This window comes from Carassius auratus, chromosome 4 (genome assembly GCF_003368295.1).
Source record: "Carassius auratus strain Wakin chromosome 4, ASM336829v1, whole genome shotgun sequence".
Classification (NCBI taxonomy): domain Eukaryota; kingdom Metazoa; phylum Chordata; class Actinopteri; order Cypriniformes; family Cyprinidae; genus Carassius; species Carassius auratus.
In genome coordinates this window covers 23352439-23369852 of record NC_039246.1, presented here as the reverse complement: position 1 = coordinate 23369852, position 17414 = coordinate 23352439, and the positions used below count along the sequence as shown (strand labels likewise).

At 36.6% G+C, this 17414-nt stretch overlaps 2 protein-coding genes across 3 annotated transcripts in view; one reads left to right on the top strand and one right to left on the bottom strand.

Annotated features, from left to right (window-relative positions):
* The window catches only part of slc26a4 (solute carrier family 26 member 4), a 10128-nt gene extending 3758 nt beyond the window's left edge, over positions 1–6370 (bottom strand). Inside the window, exons 1-13 of the mRNA XM_026233429.1 lie at positions 5712–6370; positions 4975–5158; positions 4753–4892; positions 4559–4669; positions 3938–4140; positions 3610–3774; positions 3125–3277; positions 2913–2995; positions 2462–2609; positions 897–1010; positions 716–793; positions 526–621; positions 149–255 (exon numbers count right to left, since the gene is read on the bottom strand). Of these exons, the coding sequence (XP_026089214.1) occupies positions 149–255; positions 526–621; positions 716–793; positions 897–1010; positions 2462–2609; positions 2913–2995; positions 3125–3277; positions 3610–3774; positions 3938–4140; positions 4559–4669; positions 4753–4892; positions 4975–5108 (1532 nt within the window). The 5' untranslated portion in view covers positions 5109–5158; positions 5712–6370. The remainder of the gene's footprint in view (positions 1–148; positions 256–525; positions 622–715; positions 794–896; positions 1011–2461; positions 2610–2912; positions 2996–3124; positions 3278–3609; positions 3775–3937; positions 4141–4558; positions 4670–4752; positions 4893–4974; positions 5159–5711) is intronic.
* Positions 5416–17414, top strand: LOC113063221 (differentially expressed in FDCP 6 homolog). Of its 2 annotated transcripts, none has more exons than XM_026233474.1 (13): positions 5416–5533; positions 10961–11101; positions 11474–11656; positions 12605–12832; positions 13071–13217; positions 13302–13410; positions 13486–13703; positions 14802–14909; positions 15229–15395; positions 15481–15619; positions 16533–16616; positions 16751–16841; positions 16937–17414. In XM_026233474.1, the coding sequence occupies exons 2-13, from the start codon at positions 11069–11071 to the stop codon at positions 17095–17097; spliced, it is 1668 nt and encodes a 555-aa protein (XP_026089259.1). In that variant the 5' UTR covers positions 5416–5533; positions 10961–11068; the 3' UTR covers positions 17098–17414. The 2 variants fall into 2 exon arrangements, with proteins under 2 accessions (XP_026089259.1, XP_026089250.1); XM_026233465.1 differs by lacking the exon at positions 5416–5533 and adding an exon at positions 8463–8771.

The following is a 17414-nucleotide window of genomic DNA, read 5'->3' as shown; positions in this document are numbered from 1 at the left end:
TCATAAACATCAAGCTGCACTAATTAACGCTTCTCAACATATATACCAAACCCCTACTAAAAAACGAAATAAAATAATTTGCTTCGTGTCAAGTATTTACCAGTTTTGTGTACTTTACAACCAAAATCTTTACATCTGTGCTACTTACAATTGTGTTCTGACCACCACTGTGCCCATCTCAAATACCAGACCAGCCAGCAGACCCACATCTAGACCCAGCACAATGGATGCCAGGCACGTAGCTATCCAGATGAGCTGCAGAAGTATAAGGATTCATATGCACTCACGTCAAACGAGTGTAATCGAATTTTTATACAAATAAATTGATCCACAAGATTCAATTTGCTTAAGGTAATCATAACACTAATTAATGTTGTAATGAACTCAAAAAGGACTGTTTTACAGAAACTTGTTATACTTGTACACAGTCTTTCATATCTGATGTTTCAAAAAGCTTGTCTCTTTTTCTGACTATTTTCTGCCAATGTCATTCTGCTAATTTATCAGTCTTGTGATGTTACTTACACAGTCTATTCTGTTCTGTCTCCAGAGTACAGGCACTTCTGAGATCTGCATGAACATGCCCTTCAGGTTGGCAATAACAATGCCAGCCAGCACTGACTGTGGGACAGAGAGGGGTGACATCATGAGCTGCATGAAGAATATTGCAGGTATTTGAATTTTTGATAGTAAACATTAGGCTCCTCCACCACACCTTCTGCAAAGGCTGAAGAAATGGCCCAAGGGCCAAAATTACTATCATCACCATCAGAGCTGAGATTATACCAGCAACCTGCAATGGTGAAAGGAGGGAACAGTTAAACAGGGAGTATTGCATTTACACACACACAACACACACTTGTAAAAGTGCTGGAGTTAGAGCATGTGCATTTTACCTGACTCTTCCCCCCTGTGCTTTCCTGTACTGCTGTCCGTGACAGTGCAGTGCTGGCCACAAAGCTTGAGAAACATCCTCCAAAAATATTGCTGACGCCAAAAGCTATCAGCTCCTAATGGGAATAGAAGTGTAGTAGACCAGATCAGACAGTTTATAATGACTCTGTATCAATTAATCACCAGAAATGCAGTCATTACTCTTTATGGTAAAAAAATAATTCTTTGAATACCAATAACAAAAAAGTATGAAAATAAATTACAGTGCTAACAAAACAAATGTAGCTGTGTCCTAAAGCTCTATGCTGCTCTGCTAGGTTTAGAAATGATATCAGCTGCTGCAAACTCAGACTCGTTCTGTTTTGGCAGGAGAAAGTGGCTTTTTAAAGTATCAATTAAACACCAGCAATTCACTTTTTGGTATCCACTGAACAAAAATGATTTAAAGACCAATCACAAGTCAGTATGCAAATATATTTTAATCTGACCCCTTATCTGAATCTTTAAGTATTTGTTTTGTTTACAGTGCTCACAAAACAAATTAAGCTATACCTAAAACTCTGTGATATGGTTTATATAATGTATATGTGATACCAGCTCCTGTTGTAAACTCGCATTCATTTGGTTTTTGATGATGACCTTAAAATTAATGAATCAGAATGCACATACATTTTGAAGTTTTCAAGGATTTGTTTTGTTTACTAGTGCTAACAAAATGAAGCAAAGCAAAGCAAAAAATTAAAAGGCAATGTTAAACAAAGCAAAAACAAGAAATTAAACAAAATTAGAAACTTAAAAAAAAATTTAAAACAAATGTAGCTGCCCCCTAAAACTTTGTTGTTTAAGTGATAACAAAATGAAACAAAACAAAGCGAAACGCAAAAACAAAACAAAAAGTGAAAAACAAAAATGTTAAAATGAAACAAAAACAAAATGTGAAATGAAATGAGAAATTAAAAAAAAGTAGCTAAACTCTAAAGCTCTGCACTGTCTGGTTTAGAAAAAAAAAAGTTGTACTGGCAGGTGATAAAAAAGTGACCTTAAAAGGCCAATCAAAAATCAGTATGCAAATACATCTTGAACAAAACCCAAACCAGAATCTTAAAGGATTTGTTTTGTTTAAAAATAAATAAACACTAGCTTTGCCCTGAAGCTCTATGTTGCACTACCTAGTTTAGAAAAGGTATCAGCTGCTTTATCAAACTCAAATTTGGTTTGTTCTGGCAGGTCAACATGACCTTAAAAGGCCAGCTAGTCCTTTCTGGGTCTCCCTCACGTTACTGTAATTTTTTCATTTGTGGGAGAGTGCTGATCTTCCCCTTATTATACTTGAAAAATACTTCACACTAAAACAGACACCCTTGCTTTTTTCTTCCCTCAGTACTTGTCAATAGCACCCACATTTCTTGCAAGAAACTGACTAAAGCTGTAGTTCTCAGCTGGTTTTGCCACCTAAAAAGCACAAAATAAATTGTTTTCAGCACAAACCATTTAACTATGCTCATTTGGCCATTGGACGGAAGCATAATTGCAGTGTCCGACACATTCACGCAGTATTTTTGTATACCTGGTTGCCGTCGACTGTGTAATCATGTTTTGCTGCGTAGACTTTGGCCACTGAGACTGCTACTGCATAACCAACCACTGCTGTGGAAAAACTAGAGCCCAAAATCTTCCCAATAAGTGCTATATTTGGTATTTGTGGGGGTGCAAACCTGTGGAAACACAAGAAGACATATTGTTTTACTACAGATTCACATAAAAGTTTTGTACACTACTTGTCCTGTGAGTGTTTTATGCTGTTGTAGTATGCTGATATTGTTTTTAACATGTTAACACTGTTTTATGTTATTAGTGCACAAGGGTTTTAAACTGTCTGTCAGTGTCATTGTTGTAAAGATAACATTACTGCAGAAAATCATTACAGGGACAATAATAATAGTATGTCAATATAAAGTGACTGAATGTGCACCCAGCCCTCATCAGGAAGCAGGAAATGCCACAGGAAGTACTCTTACCCCCTGGGGAGGCTGTGGACAATGCTGGCGCCGAACTGAGAGTTTAGGTCCATCACATGAGAGACTGCAGAAGCTATCACTGTCTGACAGTTCGAAAGAGTGAAAGGTAATGACAGTCATTATTTAAAAAAAAAAAATCATGTCCGTATCAGAGCCCTACAGGCATACGGTAGTTTGTTTTTATGGGAGAATTGTAGGAAAACTGTACATACCACAATCACTTCTATGGGAATCGGCACTGGGATTTTATGTTGAAATTTTGTGTTGATCTCTTTCACAGCCATAACAATGAAGATTGTTAGTAATCCAGCAATCAGGTCCGCAATGTTCGTTTGGTTGATGTTCTTACTTACATCAATGATGGTCTAGATGTGGAAAAGATAAATGAAGAATAATATAAATAAGAATATACAAATGTATAATATAATATATGAAATGTAAAGTGCATTTATAATTATATTTATAAAATGTATAAATACAAAAAGTACATTTTAAATAAAAATATTATAAATTATATAATTTGTTTGAGTCCCCCCCCCCCCATTTTACTAGTGGTCTCATCCTATAAAGTAGAGTTCAACATTTTGAGAACACTAGTCAAATTATTAAAAGACACACACACACATTACACAAGTTCTTGAGTCTGAGATGAAAAATATCATAGATTGTAAAGATATTAATGATTTAAGAGACTCACATAAGCAAAGGCGAAGCATCCATTATGGTTGTGTATAGGAACAGACAGGATGGTTTTAATCTGAGATATGAAGACATGAAAGGCAGCAGCAGTGGTGAAGCCACCTACCAGTGGGTCTGAGAGATACCTGACTAGAAAGCCCACCTGCATCAGCCCCATAGCCACCTGAGATTAAGTCAAACAAATTTGAAATGCTTCAAATGCATTGCTGATTGACATAAAATAAAAATCTTCATTTTTTTTAACGTAAAATAATACAATTTCAAAATGTATAACTTCTTTGTTTTTTCTTTACCACAGGTTTTAATTGTGAATGTTGTGACTTTACCTGGAATAATCCAACCAACATTGTCATGGTACAAGCCACCATGATTCTCTGGGCCTCTCGTGCCTCTACATCAGCCTCCATTAACCTTTCATCGGTAACTGTCTCATTCACTGCTGTGATGTTCGCTGGACGCAGAAAGTGTTCATCAGGAGCTAAGGTCAAAACTACAGAGCCCACCATCAGACAGGTGACAGGGAATGGACCTAAATGAAATATATAGACGAAGAGAATGCATTGCACATTTATTTAGTATTTATTTAGACATTTTTATATGCATAAAATAATTGCACAGATCGTTATATTTGTATGCAATGCATCGAATACTGTATCCATTATGAATAAACTCAAAGTAATATCATTTTCTTGAATCATTATTTGTATTGAATTGCATTACAAACAATCAAGACATTTTCTACATAAAATTTGATAAAATAACAAAATAACCATATGGAAGATAATAACTGCATGCCATTTGTACAGAATAAAACATGCATTTACTGTTATACACTGAAACTGTTTAATAGAAAATAGTAAGAAGTATGCATTCAGTAGATCTTTTTTCAAAGGGTTGCTTGGTTGATACCACTAGAAAGTTCTTTATTAATAAAGCCATAGACCTACCCACAGAGATGTGTCTGGATGTGCCCAGCACAAAGTATGTAAGAATAGGAAAAAACGCAGAGTAGAGTCCATAGACTGGTGCTACAGAGGCCAGCAGTGCATAAGCCACACCTGTGCAACAAATTCAAATAATGACATTGAAATGGCATCATGCTGATACTAAACTGGGGTTTTGTTCGCAGATTGCATCCTACCTTGTAAACAGCATACTAGTCCAGTGGTTACCCCAGAAACGACATCACCGGGTAACCATTGCTTGACTGGGTATTTAGGAAGCCAATCCAGGATTGGCAGAAGCCCCTTTATCTTCTGCACAGCCCATTTATCAGTGCATCTATGGAGAATTAATTTTATATGAATGAATATGAAGATGAAACACTCTATGATATGACATCGAGTGCTTCTCATATACTCACCCGCAGGCACTGCTCAGCTGTTCTCGTAAACTCTGGACCTCTTGGGCTTGTCTCTCATGAACCTGGTCAAAGACCCGGTTTGAGTAGATGCGTCGTGACACGTGGTAATCATTTTCATGAAAACACTCATCCATCGTATAGTCCTAATTTGTTTGTCTGTGGAAATCTGCTTGGGCTGGATCTCCTCCGATAGAAAAAAAAAAAGAAAAGCAGATCGATTACATTTCAGATTAATTTCAATTCGCTACTGCCAATGAAAATTTAAGTACACATCATGTTATACATAAATCAGTCTACCTGCTGTCAACGTTTCATTTTCTTTCTCTCTTTTTCTAGGATGGCTAGTCCAGATTAGCGAACACTTCGAGGGTCTCGCCTCCCCTGTGTCAGAACAATCTGATCGAACAGACCAAAAGAGCCCTTCTCCCTTTCTCTGGCAGTACCTCCCTGTTCAATAGACCAGCTCTTCCAGGTCTGCACTAAGATCACTGAACCCATTGACATCAGAAACCCTTCCAAAAGTTGGGAGGGGATCCAATCTCCCTCTCTGAATAAGGAGGTTTGTGTCTACCACACATTTGAGAACCATACGTAGAAACACAAAAAGAAAACCTTATCCTGAAACCACCTTTTCTATATCAGATGACACTGATGTTAAATGAAATCCTGCATTTATTCAAGTGCATTTGAGTTTATACTAAAATACTCATTGGTATGAGTTGATTATGAAGCCTTACCGGTTAGGTTTTGAGTTTGGCAGAGTGAAATTCCACAAGAATAGGGTGCATCCATGCCAGACGTCCACTTAAAGGCACATTTTGTCGATGTCTATGAAGTCGGACTCTCTTAATGGGGCCATCATCCCTCTCTTTTGTATTTATAAGCAGCGTTGGGATGTGGGAGGTGTATCAGGGTTAAGCACCAACAGGAAGCATGAGGGAATTACATCAGAGGTCTACAGCATGCATCCTGCCAAGGGTGACTGTCCCTCCCAATCTTGTTGGAAAGCGTGTGTGTCTGTTTGGGATAGAAAGGGAGTGAGGAGGGCCTGTGATGTGTCAAAGGTGGGCTGTGTTGTATGTATGTACATGTTGATCAGTGCAGGTGTGACTGAACACTCAAGAAAGAATGATATGATAATACGCACGACACAATCTGACCTTCTTAGTACAGATTGTCTAGATATGGCCAGATCTCTCCTCAGAACATGAGCCAGCTCTTGAATACATAGTGTCTGACGGTCTGTTGATAAGCCAGAATTGAGTCAGCTTCATCATTTGTCTGAAACATCAGGCTCTTTTTGGCATAGTAGCTCTTTTTTCATTTCTTCTAAGTACACTGGTGACGTAATGACGATTACGACAAAGAATTTATATCTAATTTTTGAAAATACTGAAAGGTAACGGTTGAAGCCTTTACAATAGAAGTGATTGATGCCAATCTCTGGAAAATGTTAATAATTAAATGATAATTAAAGCACTTCTTTAATTATTCTTTCAAAACTTGTGAGTATTTGAGCTAAAACTTTTAAATCATACAGTTTACATTATTATTTAAAAAAAATGTTTTAAAGCATTGCATTTCATAGTAACAAAGTTATACAATTAAAAATATATGAAATAAGCTTCTACACTGAGTTCTTTTAGTTTGTTTATTTGTTTGGATGTTTTCCACCTCACTAAAATCATTTTAACATGCATATTCTTTACGTATATTTGTAACTATACTATAAGAACAGTAAGTATTTTAACGTTTGTGGATTCACTTCATTTTCAGTCTCTCACTGTAACCGAGATTTATGCCTTTTTATATCAAAAAGGAGGAAGTGGAATATAATTTTGTGCCAACCAACATTATGCCACAAATGCTGTAGAATGAGGTTAACTTATACTCTGTCTGAGGTTTGTGTATTATATAATAAAATTATATCATAATGTTTATTTTATACTCTATACACACACACACATTATACACATAAAAATATTATTCTGTAATGTACAACAAATGTAAATTTCATGTATCATAACTTATACACAGATCTTAAAGCATTTCCCCCCCTTTGTCTTAAGATTTTCTTATAATCTTTATATTATTTGAATGTGACATTTGACATTATACTGAACAACTTATACCTAACCTGAAGTCCCATCTAGGTCAGCTGTTAGTCTGGGGTTTGTGTATTAAATTATACTATATTATACATATGACCTGAGAGCTCTGCAAGAAATAATTAAGTAACTGCATGTGATTTTTATTGTGACATTTGACATTATAACATTACAGTTCGAGGAGTGTCGTAACTAATGTGACCTGATGTTATAACACTGGCATTATTTATTCTTCCACATTACTTGTGGTCTAAACTAAGGTTTAAGAACAACAGAAGTAACTGTCTCCTCCCAGCTGGTGCCTTTAACTCCGTACTCAGGTTGACATTTGGCATTATAACATTATAGTTCAATGACTGTTGCATCTGATGTCACCTGATGGTATTACTTTAGACTTGGAGGAAGTTTCTGAACTATAGTGTGGCATTTCATTTTTACACGTCTTCTCACACATTAGTTTCCTCTTATATACTTTCTCAAGATAGTCTTGAGTTAGAAAAGCTCAGAGGTGAACCAATAACTTGTTTCATATATATTATTATTTAGACGGACTTGAAAACTTTTCCCCTAGTAGTCTTTTAATTTACCTTTGCTGCTTTTATCATGTTACCATGAGTCAAGAACAGTATGAATATTTATAAATTAAGATGACTAAACCAATATTACAGAGTACAGTTTCCCTGACTTCTTAAAGTAGCTTTGTAAGACTGAACAAACATGCAGTACAAGCAGATTCACTCCCACCTGAGCTGCATGAGTGAACCTTGACCAGAGATAGAAGTGCTTCCACTCATAACTTTCACACCGACAGAACACTTAACCTCACTTAGTTAACCTCACTCACATGCTGCCCTATGCACTGCAAATAAAATTAAATAACAAAAGTGACTCATATCACATTTTATCACTCAGTTTTGATTTTCACGAAGCTATAGAAAATAATAGCCTAAATAATTGCTTGCATAATTTTACTGTGATTGCAGATTCGTACATTCCGTTGTGATAAAATGTTCCGGTTCTTTCCTCTACTAAACTGCTCATCCAGGTAAAATAATTTGTATGTTATGTGTCTTTATCATAATTTATAGCCGTTACCAATTAATAAAATTATATTACGCTCATCGAAGTTGTCATTTCATTGCCTTCTAAACAAAAGGCTACTTAGTTAATAAGAACTGAGAAATGTTGTTGATTGTGGTTATTCAGTTTAGAACCTTAATGACTCCTTGCCACGTAATAACATGACGTTATTCATTCTTCCACGTTATTTACGTTCTAAAACGAGGTTTTAAGTTCTCCAGCACTATCCCCTCCCAGCTGGTCTATTTTATTCGGTACTCAGGTTGTGTCTTAAAATATAGCGAACTGCCTACCTAAACATCATTTTGGGTATCATAGACGCGTTTCTGGCCGCGGTGAAGCTCTGCTTGGAACGCATTTAGGATGCGAAATTTGTTGCATGCTTCTGTGTTATCCACGGTGCTGCCTAGTTAGGCAGCTCGCAGGGTTTTTAGTCACAGCCAGCATCTCAGTTCCGCAATTTAAAGCGGTATCTGTCTCAGAATGTAAGCAGGATGTGTCATTACTGGCGTTATGGATCTACAAAGCGAGCTGCTGAAGTCCATCTGGTACGCGTTCACGTCTCTGGATGTAGAGCAGAGCGGGAAAGTGTCCAAGTCGCAACTGAAGGTCAGACCACCTGTGTATCTTTGACTTGACGTGTTTCACTGTGTTGAAGCGTCGTTTTCTTAAACTCTATACAATACATTGTTTACTTTTGTATTTTGTATGTACAGTGTAATAATGTTTTCTACATTCTTGTTAGGTAAATGGGATATTTTATTATCATGGGATTGATACTGTTGCAAAGAAAGGAGCAAAAGTCCAAATAGTCATGCCTTATCAAACGCACACACATACTGTACACACACCTTATCTAAATGGGGACATTCCTTAGATATATATTGTTTTCATACTGAACTAGTTAGAAAATACTATAACATAACCCTGACTCACACCCTAACCCTAAGGGAAACAAAATACAGTATTTCTATAATTAAAATAAAAAATATGTTATGTCAGATTTACAGATTTAGCTCACTTTTGGTAGTTGAAATAGGGTTGAGTAAGTACACACACACCCTGACGCAGTAATACATGATCTCAGATAGTCTTAAAGCTTATTTCGTTGTGCCATTTGTTTTTAATGGATATTGATGGGGGAATTTAATAGCATCACTGGTTGGTGAGCTTGAAAATAAATATCAAAAGACACATTCAGTATGCTGACAGCTTTGACAGTCTTTCTCGTGTTTAAACTTGTCCCGGGTCAGCCCTTTTCTTAAAATTTCAGCATCAACAGACACGCGTCCGGACTTGTTAAATCTTACACAAAGCATTTTTGCAATTGCCTGCAATTTTTTGTGTGTAAAAACTATTATTGCACATGATAAAAAAGTCATTCAGCTTATCTTATGTCACACGGTGTCAGCACAATGTCCCTTTAAAATATCTTTTAAATCATATTTTTCACAGCTGAAGAGTGACTAAATGCTAGCAAGTCTGCCTTTTCAAATAGCTAACTTCACGTTTCTCTGCCATTTTGCTATTACTTCTATATCCAACAGGTTTCTAGTTGATTAGTAGTGGATGTACTGTATAAAGTCAGTTCCCCTCCAGTATACACAGATACCCTAGCATAGTAACCACAAATTAACATTGAGTATGCATGCTGTGGCTTGCATAAGTTTAGGAACCCCTTGCAGAATCTGTGAAAATGTGAATAATTTTCAAAAAATAAGAGAGATCATACTAAATGCATGTTATTTTTTTTTCAGTACTGTCCTGAATAAGATATTTTACATAAAAAAGATGTTTGCATATAGTCCACAAGACAAAAAAAAAATAAAAAAAAAATGCTGAAATTATTAAAATAACCCCATTCAAAAGTTTGGGCACCCTTAGTTCTTAATACTGTGTGCTGATACCTGGATGATCCACAACTGTCTTTCCGTTTTGTGTTGGTTGTGCATGAGTTATTTTTTTGTTCTGAACAGTTAAACTGAGAACTGTTCTTCAGAAAAATCTTTAAGGTCCTGCAGATTCTTCAGTTTTCCAGCTTCTTTTGCATATTTGAACCCGTGACAGTGACTATTTGAAGGAATTTGAAGATCAAGATAAATTGCTTACGAAGGGCAGAACTAAATGGAAAATATTGGACATCTTCATTGTGTTCAAAAGTTTTCACCCCCTAACTCTTAATGCGTCGTGTTTCCTTCTGGAGCATCAGTGAATGTTTGAATCTTTTTTAATAGTTGTGTTTGAGTGCCTCAATTGTCCTCAGTGTGAAACTTTTGAATGGGGTTATTTTAATAATTTCAGCAATTTTTTGTGTTGTGGACAATGTAATCATCTTTTTGTACAATATCTTACTCAGGACAGTACTAAATAAAAAAATAGCATGCATTTAGTATGACCTCTCTTATTTTGCTAAAATTATTCACATTTTCACAGATTCTTCAAGGGTTTCCCAAACTTTCGCATGCCACTCTATGTTCTACGAATGTTTGACCAGAAAGTGTTTTTGACTTACAGTATTATTCATATTATATTTACAAACATTTTTCCTAAAATATTTAGCTTTAGTGTAAATATATGCTTATGCTATCTTCAATCTAAATGCCATTTGGTCTGATGTTTTGTTACTGATTTTTTTTTTTTTAAGTGTGTACGTCTTTTTGCGGTCACTTTAAGATAACTGATAGCTCAGTCATATCTAACACACTAGGCTGCTTTCTGACCTCTTGTGTGCATTCTTGATTATCTATCATTGTGGCTACCAAGATATAAAACACAACACATATGTGTTTCTCCACTAGGTTCTCTCACACAATCTCTATACGGCGCTGAATATTCCTCATGATCCTGTGGCGTTAGAGGAACACTTCAAGGACAATAACAATGGGCCAGTGTCCAACCAGGGCTACATGCCCTACCTCAACAAATACATCCTGGCAAAGGTCTGGTAACTCTCTGTCATCATTTAATAGTATATTATCTGCAAGTACAGTTATATTTTTAAGATTTAAAGTACACTACAAGTGCATATTCAATATCATTAAGCACACTTCTTTTTCGTTGTTGTTCCAAATCCATATGATAAATTTCTTTCTGCCATGAAACACAAATTGAGAATGTTAGAAGAATGTTATAGTTGCTCTCTTTCAAGCAATTATTATGAATTGAGCTTTCATACATCAAAAAGGATGTAAATACTCCCTTAAAGTACAGTATATATATATTTCTGCTTTTGTGTTCCACGCAAAGTCATAGACTGAAACAGTGTTAGGCAATGCTTTCTTGGCTGTTGATAGTGTTTTGTTAATTTACAGGCCACAGAGGGGACGTTCAGTAAGGAAACCTTTGATGAGCTGTGCTGGACGTTGACATCAAAGAAGAATTGCAAACCCAGCATTCAACAGGGCCTGTGTTCACATAAAGACTGCTTCAAACTCTTCTGTCTGTTCAACCTGCTGTCTGAAGACTGTTATCCATTAGTCATCATTCAGCCGGAGGTGAGTGAGAGAGAGAGAGAGAGAGAGGCAGCTGCAGAGATAAGACATGGTTGCAAAAAAGCATAGCTGAAATGATGCAAAATAACCAGACTCTGACTGAAATAAACACAAATATTAATATGTATATCTCCTAAAAAAATATGTATACAGGGGTAAACAATGTCAGACTAAAGCATTCAGAGACTGGACACCAGAGTCCACACTTATACGTTCAGTCTGTTCTTCATTTTGTGAACAAAGCCGTTTTATGATGCTTACGTGAGAGTTGACACATAAAGCAAAACTGTAAATGTGAGAATCTAGAACTTGGTTATTCAAACCAACAAACTTCAAGTGGTCTGAAGCTATAGTATGGTGTTGCTTTTTTGTTTTAAGGAAGGAAGTGACACGAGGAATGGAACTTCATATAGTGAAAGTGGGGTGATTTCCTGATGATAACACTTGTCAAAAGTACTTTTTTTTTTTAATCAAGTAACCAAATCTAAGATGTTGTAACTTGCATTTCTTGTTTTTTTGTATTCTTTCATCTCACCCCCATTTGGTTTTCTTCGACCTATAACAAATGAAACCCTCTGAAAACAAATGTTATGATCACTTTGTATGGCTGAGTCTCGAAATAAAAAAAAGTCTTTAGTAATAAGTAAGATAAAATTTAATTACATTTTATTTTAATTCATTGTATTTTAAATGTCAAATATATTTTATTTTACTAAAATAAAGAAACAAAATAAAGTTTATTAAATTAAATTGTGATTTTATTTATTACTCCCACACTATATGCCAATTGTATTTTATTTTATTTTTGAGAGTAATGTTATTTTCATAATAATAATAATATTTATTTTGTGAGATTTGGCAGTAAGTATCTTAAAATAGATTTTTGGTTCAAACATTTGACCAATGTGCCAACCCAAAGTAATGATTGCTTTTTTGCCTCTGTTAATTTAGTTAGAGTACCTGCTGAAGAAAATCTCCAGTGCAATGAGCGTGGAGTGGAACGGGACGTCACTGGAAGAACTTTTGTCCCAGAATGCAGCTCTTCAAGACGGCATGTCAGTGTGGGAATTCCTGGAGCATTTGAGTGCCGGCCAGCTTTTGCATGTTGAGAGTAAGGAGGCCTTCAGTCTCGCCGTGGACGATGTATTCATGGAGATGTACCACAACATTATCAAGAAGGTGACTGATGCTTTGTGTGCAGTGCACTAGGTTGATGCTGTATTATGTGATACCTCATGGGGAATCCTAGTAAATGAATACAACTCGGCATATTACTTACACTTGACATCGCCCTAATGCTTGATTCTTAGCAGAATAGTCCTTCCTGCATTGTGTAAGAGATGGCATGTCATTGGCATAAGCATTTACAATGTTTTTAGTCCCATCCTATCTGTTTCATGTTTGCTTTATCCGTCAGGGCTACCTGTTAAAGAAGGGGCACGTTCGCAGGAACTGGCAAGAACGGTGGTTTGTTTTGAAGCCCAGTAGTGTGATATACTATGTCAACGAGGACCTGAAGGAAAAGAAAGGAGAGATCCTGCTGGAGGAGGGCAGTGTGGTGGAGGTTGATAACTGTTTTCCTCCGTAAAATAGAAATCATCAATGCATTAGGCCTCATAATGTTCTCATTTCTCATCATTACACTCAGAATCTCCCTGATAAAGAAGGCCGACGCTGCCTGTTCTGTGTGAAGACTCCCGTCAGGACCTATGAGATGAGTGCTTCAAACGTGAAGCAGAGAGTAGACTGGGTACAAGGTAAGGGCTGTACACACAAATACCACTGCTACTTTCTGGTCAAAGTGTCCTAGTTTCTTGATGCCTGTTTTATAGCCATTCAGACAGCACTTAGATTGAGGGCAGAGGGGAAGAGCTCTCTCCATCAGGAGCTGAAACTGAGCAGACGCAAGCAGAGAGAAGCCTTTCAGAGAAGCCATAGCAACCAGAGTAGCCACAGTGAGCCCATTGCAGCCGAGGCGCTGCAGCAATCTGATCCAGAGCAGCAGGGGGAGACGGAGAGCTTGGAGCAACACATCGAAAGCATCATTCAGGTATCTGATGGGGAACAGGGCAAAAGGGAACTCTTTCAAATGGCATGCTACTATACTGTATCTAAAGCATACAGTTTGATTACTGTACACATTATGTACATTTTGATCTGCCTACAGTTCCCAAAATGTGCAGTATATAATAGAGCAGTGGTATTCAACCAGGGGCCTCAGCAAACTTCTAAGCGGGCTGAAGGTTGACTAAAGCAAGTATTTAAATTAAAACATTACATAAAAAAAAAAGTGATGGGTAAAAAAGTTTGAAAACAAGCAGCCTTGTCAAAATGACAGCAGATTTGCCTAACTATTCTGTTTCATTAAAATGTGTTGTCACACTACGGTACATCCGCTTCTTAAAACACTTTTTTTCTTTTCTTTTTTTACACATTCACGCACTTGCATTACTATGACAAATTAATTGACTGAAAACAGCACTTTGAATAAAGCAGTTGCATGACATTTTGTGATGTATTAAAGGGATATTGGATAAAATTGTCTTTTTTTTTTTTGCATTTAGTTAGGTTTCTAGGGTGTCTGCCAGCTCCAGAAACCTGAAAAGAAACCACGCTGCCAATTTGTTTTGGGCTGTCTGAGTCAGAAACTGTTATCCAGTGAGCTGTTTCAGTTTGCAGCTGGTTTCTATGTAGATAGCTAGCAATTTGAATAAGACCTCCTACGAGCCATGTACGGATATATTCATGTCTCTTTTGTCCTCTGCAAAACAGTGCATGCAAATTAGGTGTGGAAATGACAAATTTTGAGTTTAGATATGGGATATGTGCATTGTGCTACTTTGAGCCCAACCTGAATATATGCTTTTAACTTCAAGAGATTGTAATACAAAATAGGATCAAAATGCAAAACCATATTCATAACTAAATAGCAGTCTCATAATAAACATGCCACATCATAAACCATGGCCATGCTACTGTTTTTATATGTTTGAAGTTATGTGTTTCACATATTATTTTTAAAAAAGTAGTTTGGTAGTATAAGGTATGTACTGTGCAGTATTCAGAAAAAGTTTCATTCCGAACTTAGCTTGTGTTATTCTGTCTTAAAAAAAAAAATTCTGAGCATGTGTTTTTGTTTGTCCCCCAGAAACAGAGGGAGGTGGAAGCAAAGCGTAAAGAGGAAGAGAAACAGGAGCGAGAGAAACAGCAGGCAATACAGAGAGATCTGGAGAGACAGCTTGAAGAAGCTAAAGAGGTGAGACTGTTCTGTTTTCACACTACACCCGCTTAAACACATTTTAACACATTAATTCAACTTGCATTACTGTGACAAATCCATTTACCTAAAACAGCATTTTAGTTCTTTGAAAAGCAGTTATACGAGCCGAGTAGCCATTACCCTTCAAATTGTACAAATTGCGATTTGAAAAAATAACACAATAGTTAAAACACGTTAATTTAGCAAAACCTCCCATATATGGCATAAAAGTTTTTATGCTCGCATGAGGTGTAGTGAGTAATATTGTAGTGTTAGAGCATTAGAAACAATATTGATTAAGTTGCTAATTATGTAGGCCAAAGAGAAGCTGACGGCTACATTGACTGAGATGGAGAAGGAGGTAAAGCAGCAGAAGAAAAGGATCCATGAATTAGAGCTCACACAGGTTAAACTGGAGGAGGCACTCAATGCTCAGATTCACGCCCGTTTAGAAGAAGACACGATCCGACACGAACTGGAGAGGTACAGCAAACTTCATTTTATTTCATTTTTCATACCTTTCCCAACTCAAAAAGGGCCTTCTCGTTTCTTTCGTTATACTTAACAGGCAACTTGCAGAGGAGCAGAAGAAGATTGCAGAGCTTCTCCTCCATCAGAGTCAGCTGGAAACTCTTGCTGTGAGGAGTCAGGAGGACTGCTCCACCATCAGTCAGCAAACAGAAGAGAGCAGTCAGCACAACACAGAGGTGAGACAAATAAAGAGAGGAAAGAGACATGAGATGGGCTTTATAGGCTTGGTTAAATAATTTTTCAACCGACTGGCTGATTTTTGGCTCATTTTAATGGTTATATATGGATACAAACAAACAAAATGTGTCCATCAAGCACTGTTAGAAGGATATTCTGGGTTTAGAACAAGCTGAATGATAAGTTCAAGCAAAAATACAACATTTGTCATTATATACTGGGAGAATGATTTAAAAAAAAAATCACTTTGCCCTTGGCTCTGACCCTCCTTGTGTTTCAAAATGTTTGAAGTTTTTGAAAGTCTCTTATCTTCACCAAAATTGCATTTACATGATCTAAAGTATGGTACAGTAGAATTACAGTACAGTAAAGATATTACAGTACAATTCTATTTTCATATGTTTTAAAATGTAGTTTATTCCTGTGATGACAGCTGAATTTTCAGAATTCTCAAGAATCATTTGTTATTATTATAACGGTTGAAAACTGTAATCATTTAAATAAATAAAAATAGCATTTATTATAATTTTTTGTAATATTAGGTATTGGCCATCACTAATGGATCAATTTAATATGTCCTTGCTAAATTTTTGATTTATTTTTGACTTACGGACCCAAATATTTTGAACGGTGTCATAACACTGTATCACATCACAACAAGTTTGAAAATGGAGAAGTGTGAATGAGATTTGACCAAAGGTTTACTTTTGGGCCTGTTTACTTTTTTGCGACTGTATCTTTAGGATTTCTTCATGTAAATGATTTTTTTTTTTTTTTATAATTTACTGAAGTCCATGTACCTGCGTAGTTCACTCAATCTTCAACATTTAGGGCAAGCATTGCTTAGCTGGACCAACCCTGTTCTAATTACTTGTCTAATAGTTCATTAACAAACGCCTTTTATTGTAAAAGGAGGTAACTGTCCATGAATCGACTTCCACTGTGACTCCAGCCAACATCCAGCAACCAGAGGAGAGCGGGCAGCACAACAGAGAGGTGAGAGAAAGTATAGAAAGTATGGGACTAACGAAAAAGGGCCTTTCGTGCTACATACTGTAAACGATGCCTCAAATCATGCTCTATTACTTTAAGATTTGGCCCCATGCCATATTCTATGTATGTCTATACAGAGAGAATTGCTGAATCAGTCTACTACCACTCAGATGCTGAAACACTGGACAATTCAGCTTAACCGCCTCATGAAGCCCATCACACCAGGAGGTAAGCTGCAGTGTCAGTCTCAGACTGTTTATGGCACAGCTGTCACCTGAATATGACTATAAACAGCTGTTTTTTGTTTGTCTGCTCGTTTACAGACAAAGTTGAGCATCTGCCCGTAAAGCCCACCTGCCCCAGACAGGGCCAGGCCCTCACCAGCACAGAGTTCATTTCTAAGGTTCAAACTAGCATCAGCCCAGAAAAAGGAAATGCTCCCAACCCAACAGCAACACAAGAAGAGGAAGAACAGGGTTCCTAAATCTGTATATCTGTAATAGATTAGAGTATACATGTTTTGTACAGCTGGTTTGCCCTGTGTTTTTAAGTTAGGCTACAGGTCGAAGTCTTATTTTATTATTTATGTCCATAGCAATCAGCTTTTTATTATATAATATGCACAAAAAATAAATAGTAAAAATAGATTCAGGAAGCATTGATTTGTTTGATGGCAGGAGTCAAACAGATGCTTTAACTCTTTAAATAAGTGGTTCTCCATTTCAATATTCCCTATTGGCAAATAAAATATTTAAAGGCCCATCAAGATATTTTTGCTATAATAAAGACTTTTGTGTATAC

Bases quoted from the DNA above. Each gene is read 5' to 3' on its own strand.
- LOC113063221 (XM_026233465.1), top strand. From the start codon at position 8,676: ATGGATCTACAAAGCGAGCTGCTGAAGTCCATCTGGTACGCGTTCACG. The intron at 13,218-13,301 runs GTTGATAACTGT...CATTACACTCAG, and splicing joins AGGAGGGCAGTGTGGTGGAG to AATCTCCCTGATAAAGAAGG. The intron at 15,396-15,480 runs GTACAGCAAACT...TATACTTAACAG, and splicing joins ATCCGACACGAACTGGAGAG to GCAACTTGCAGAGGAGCAGA.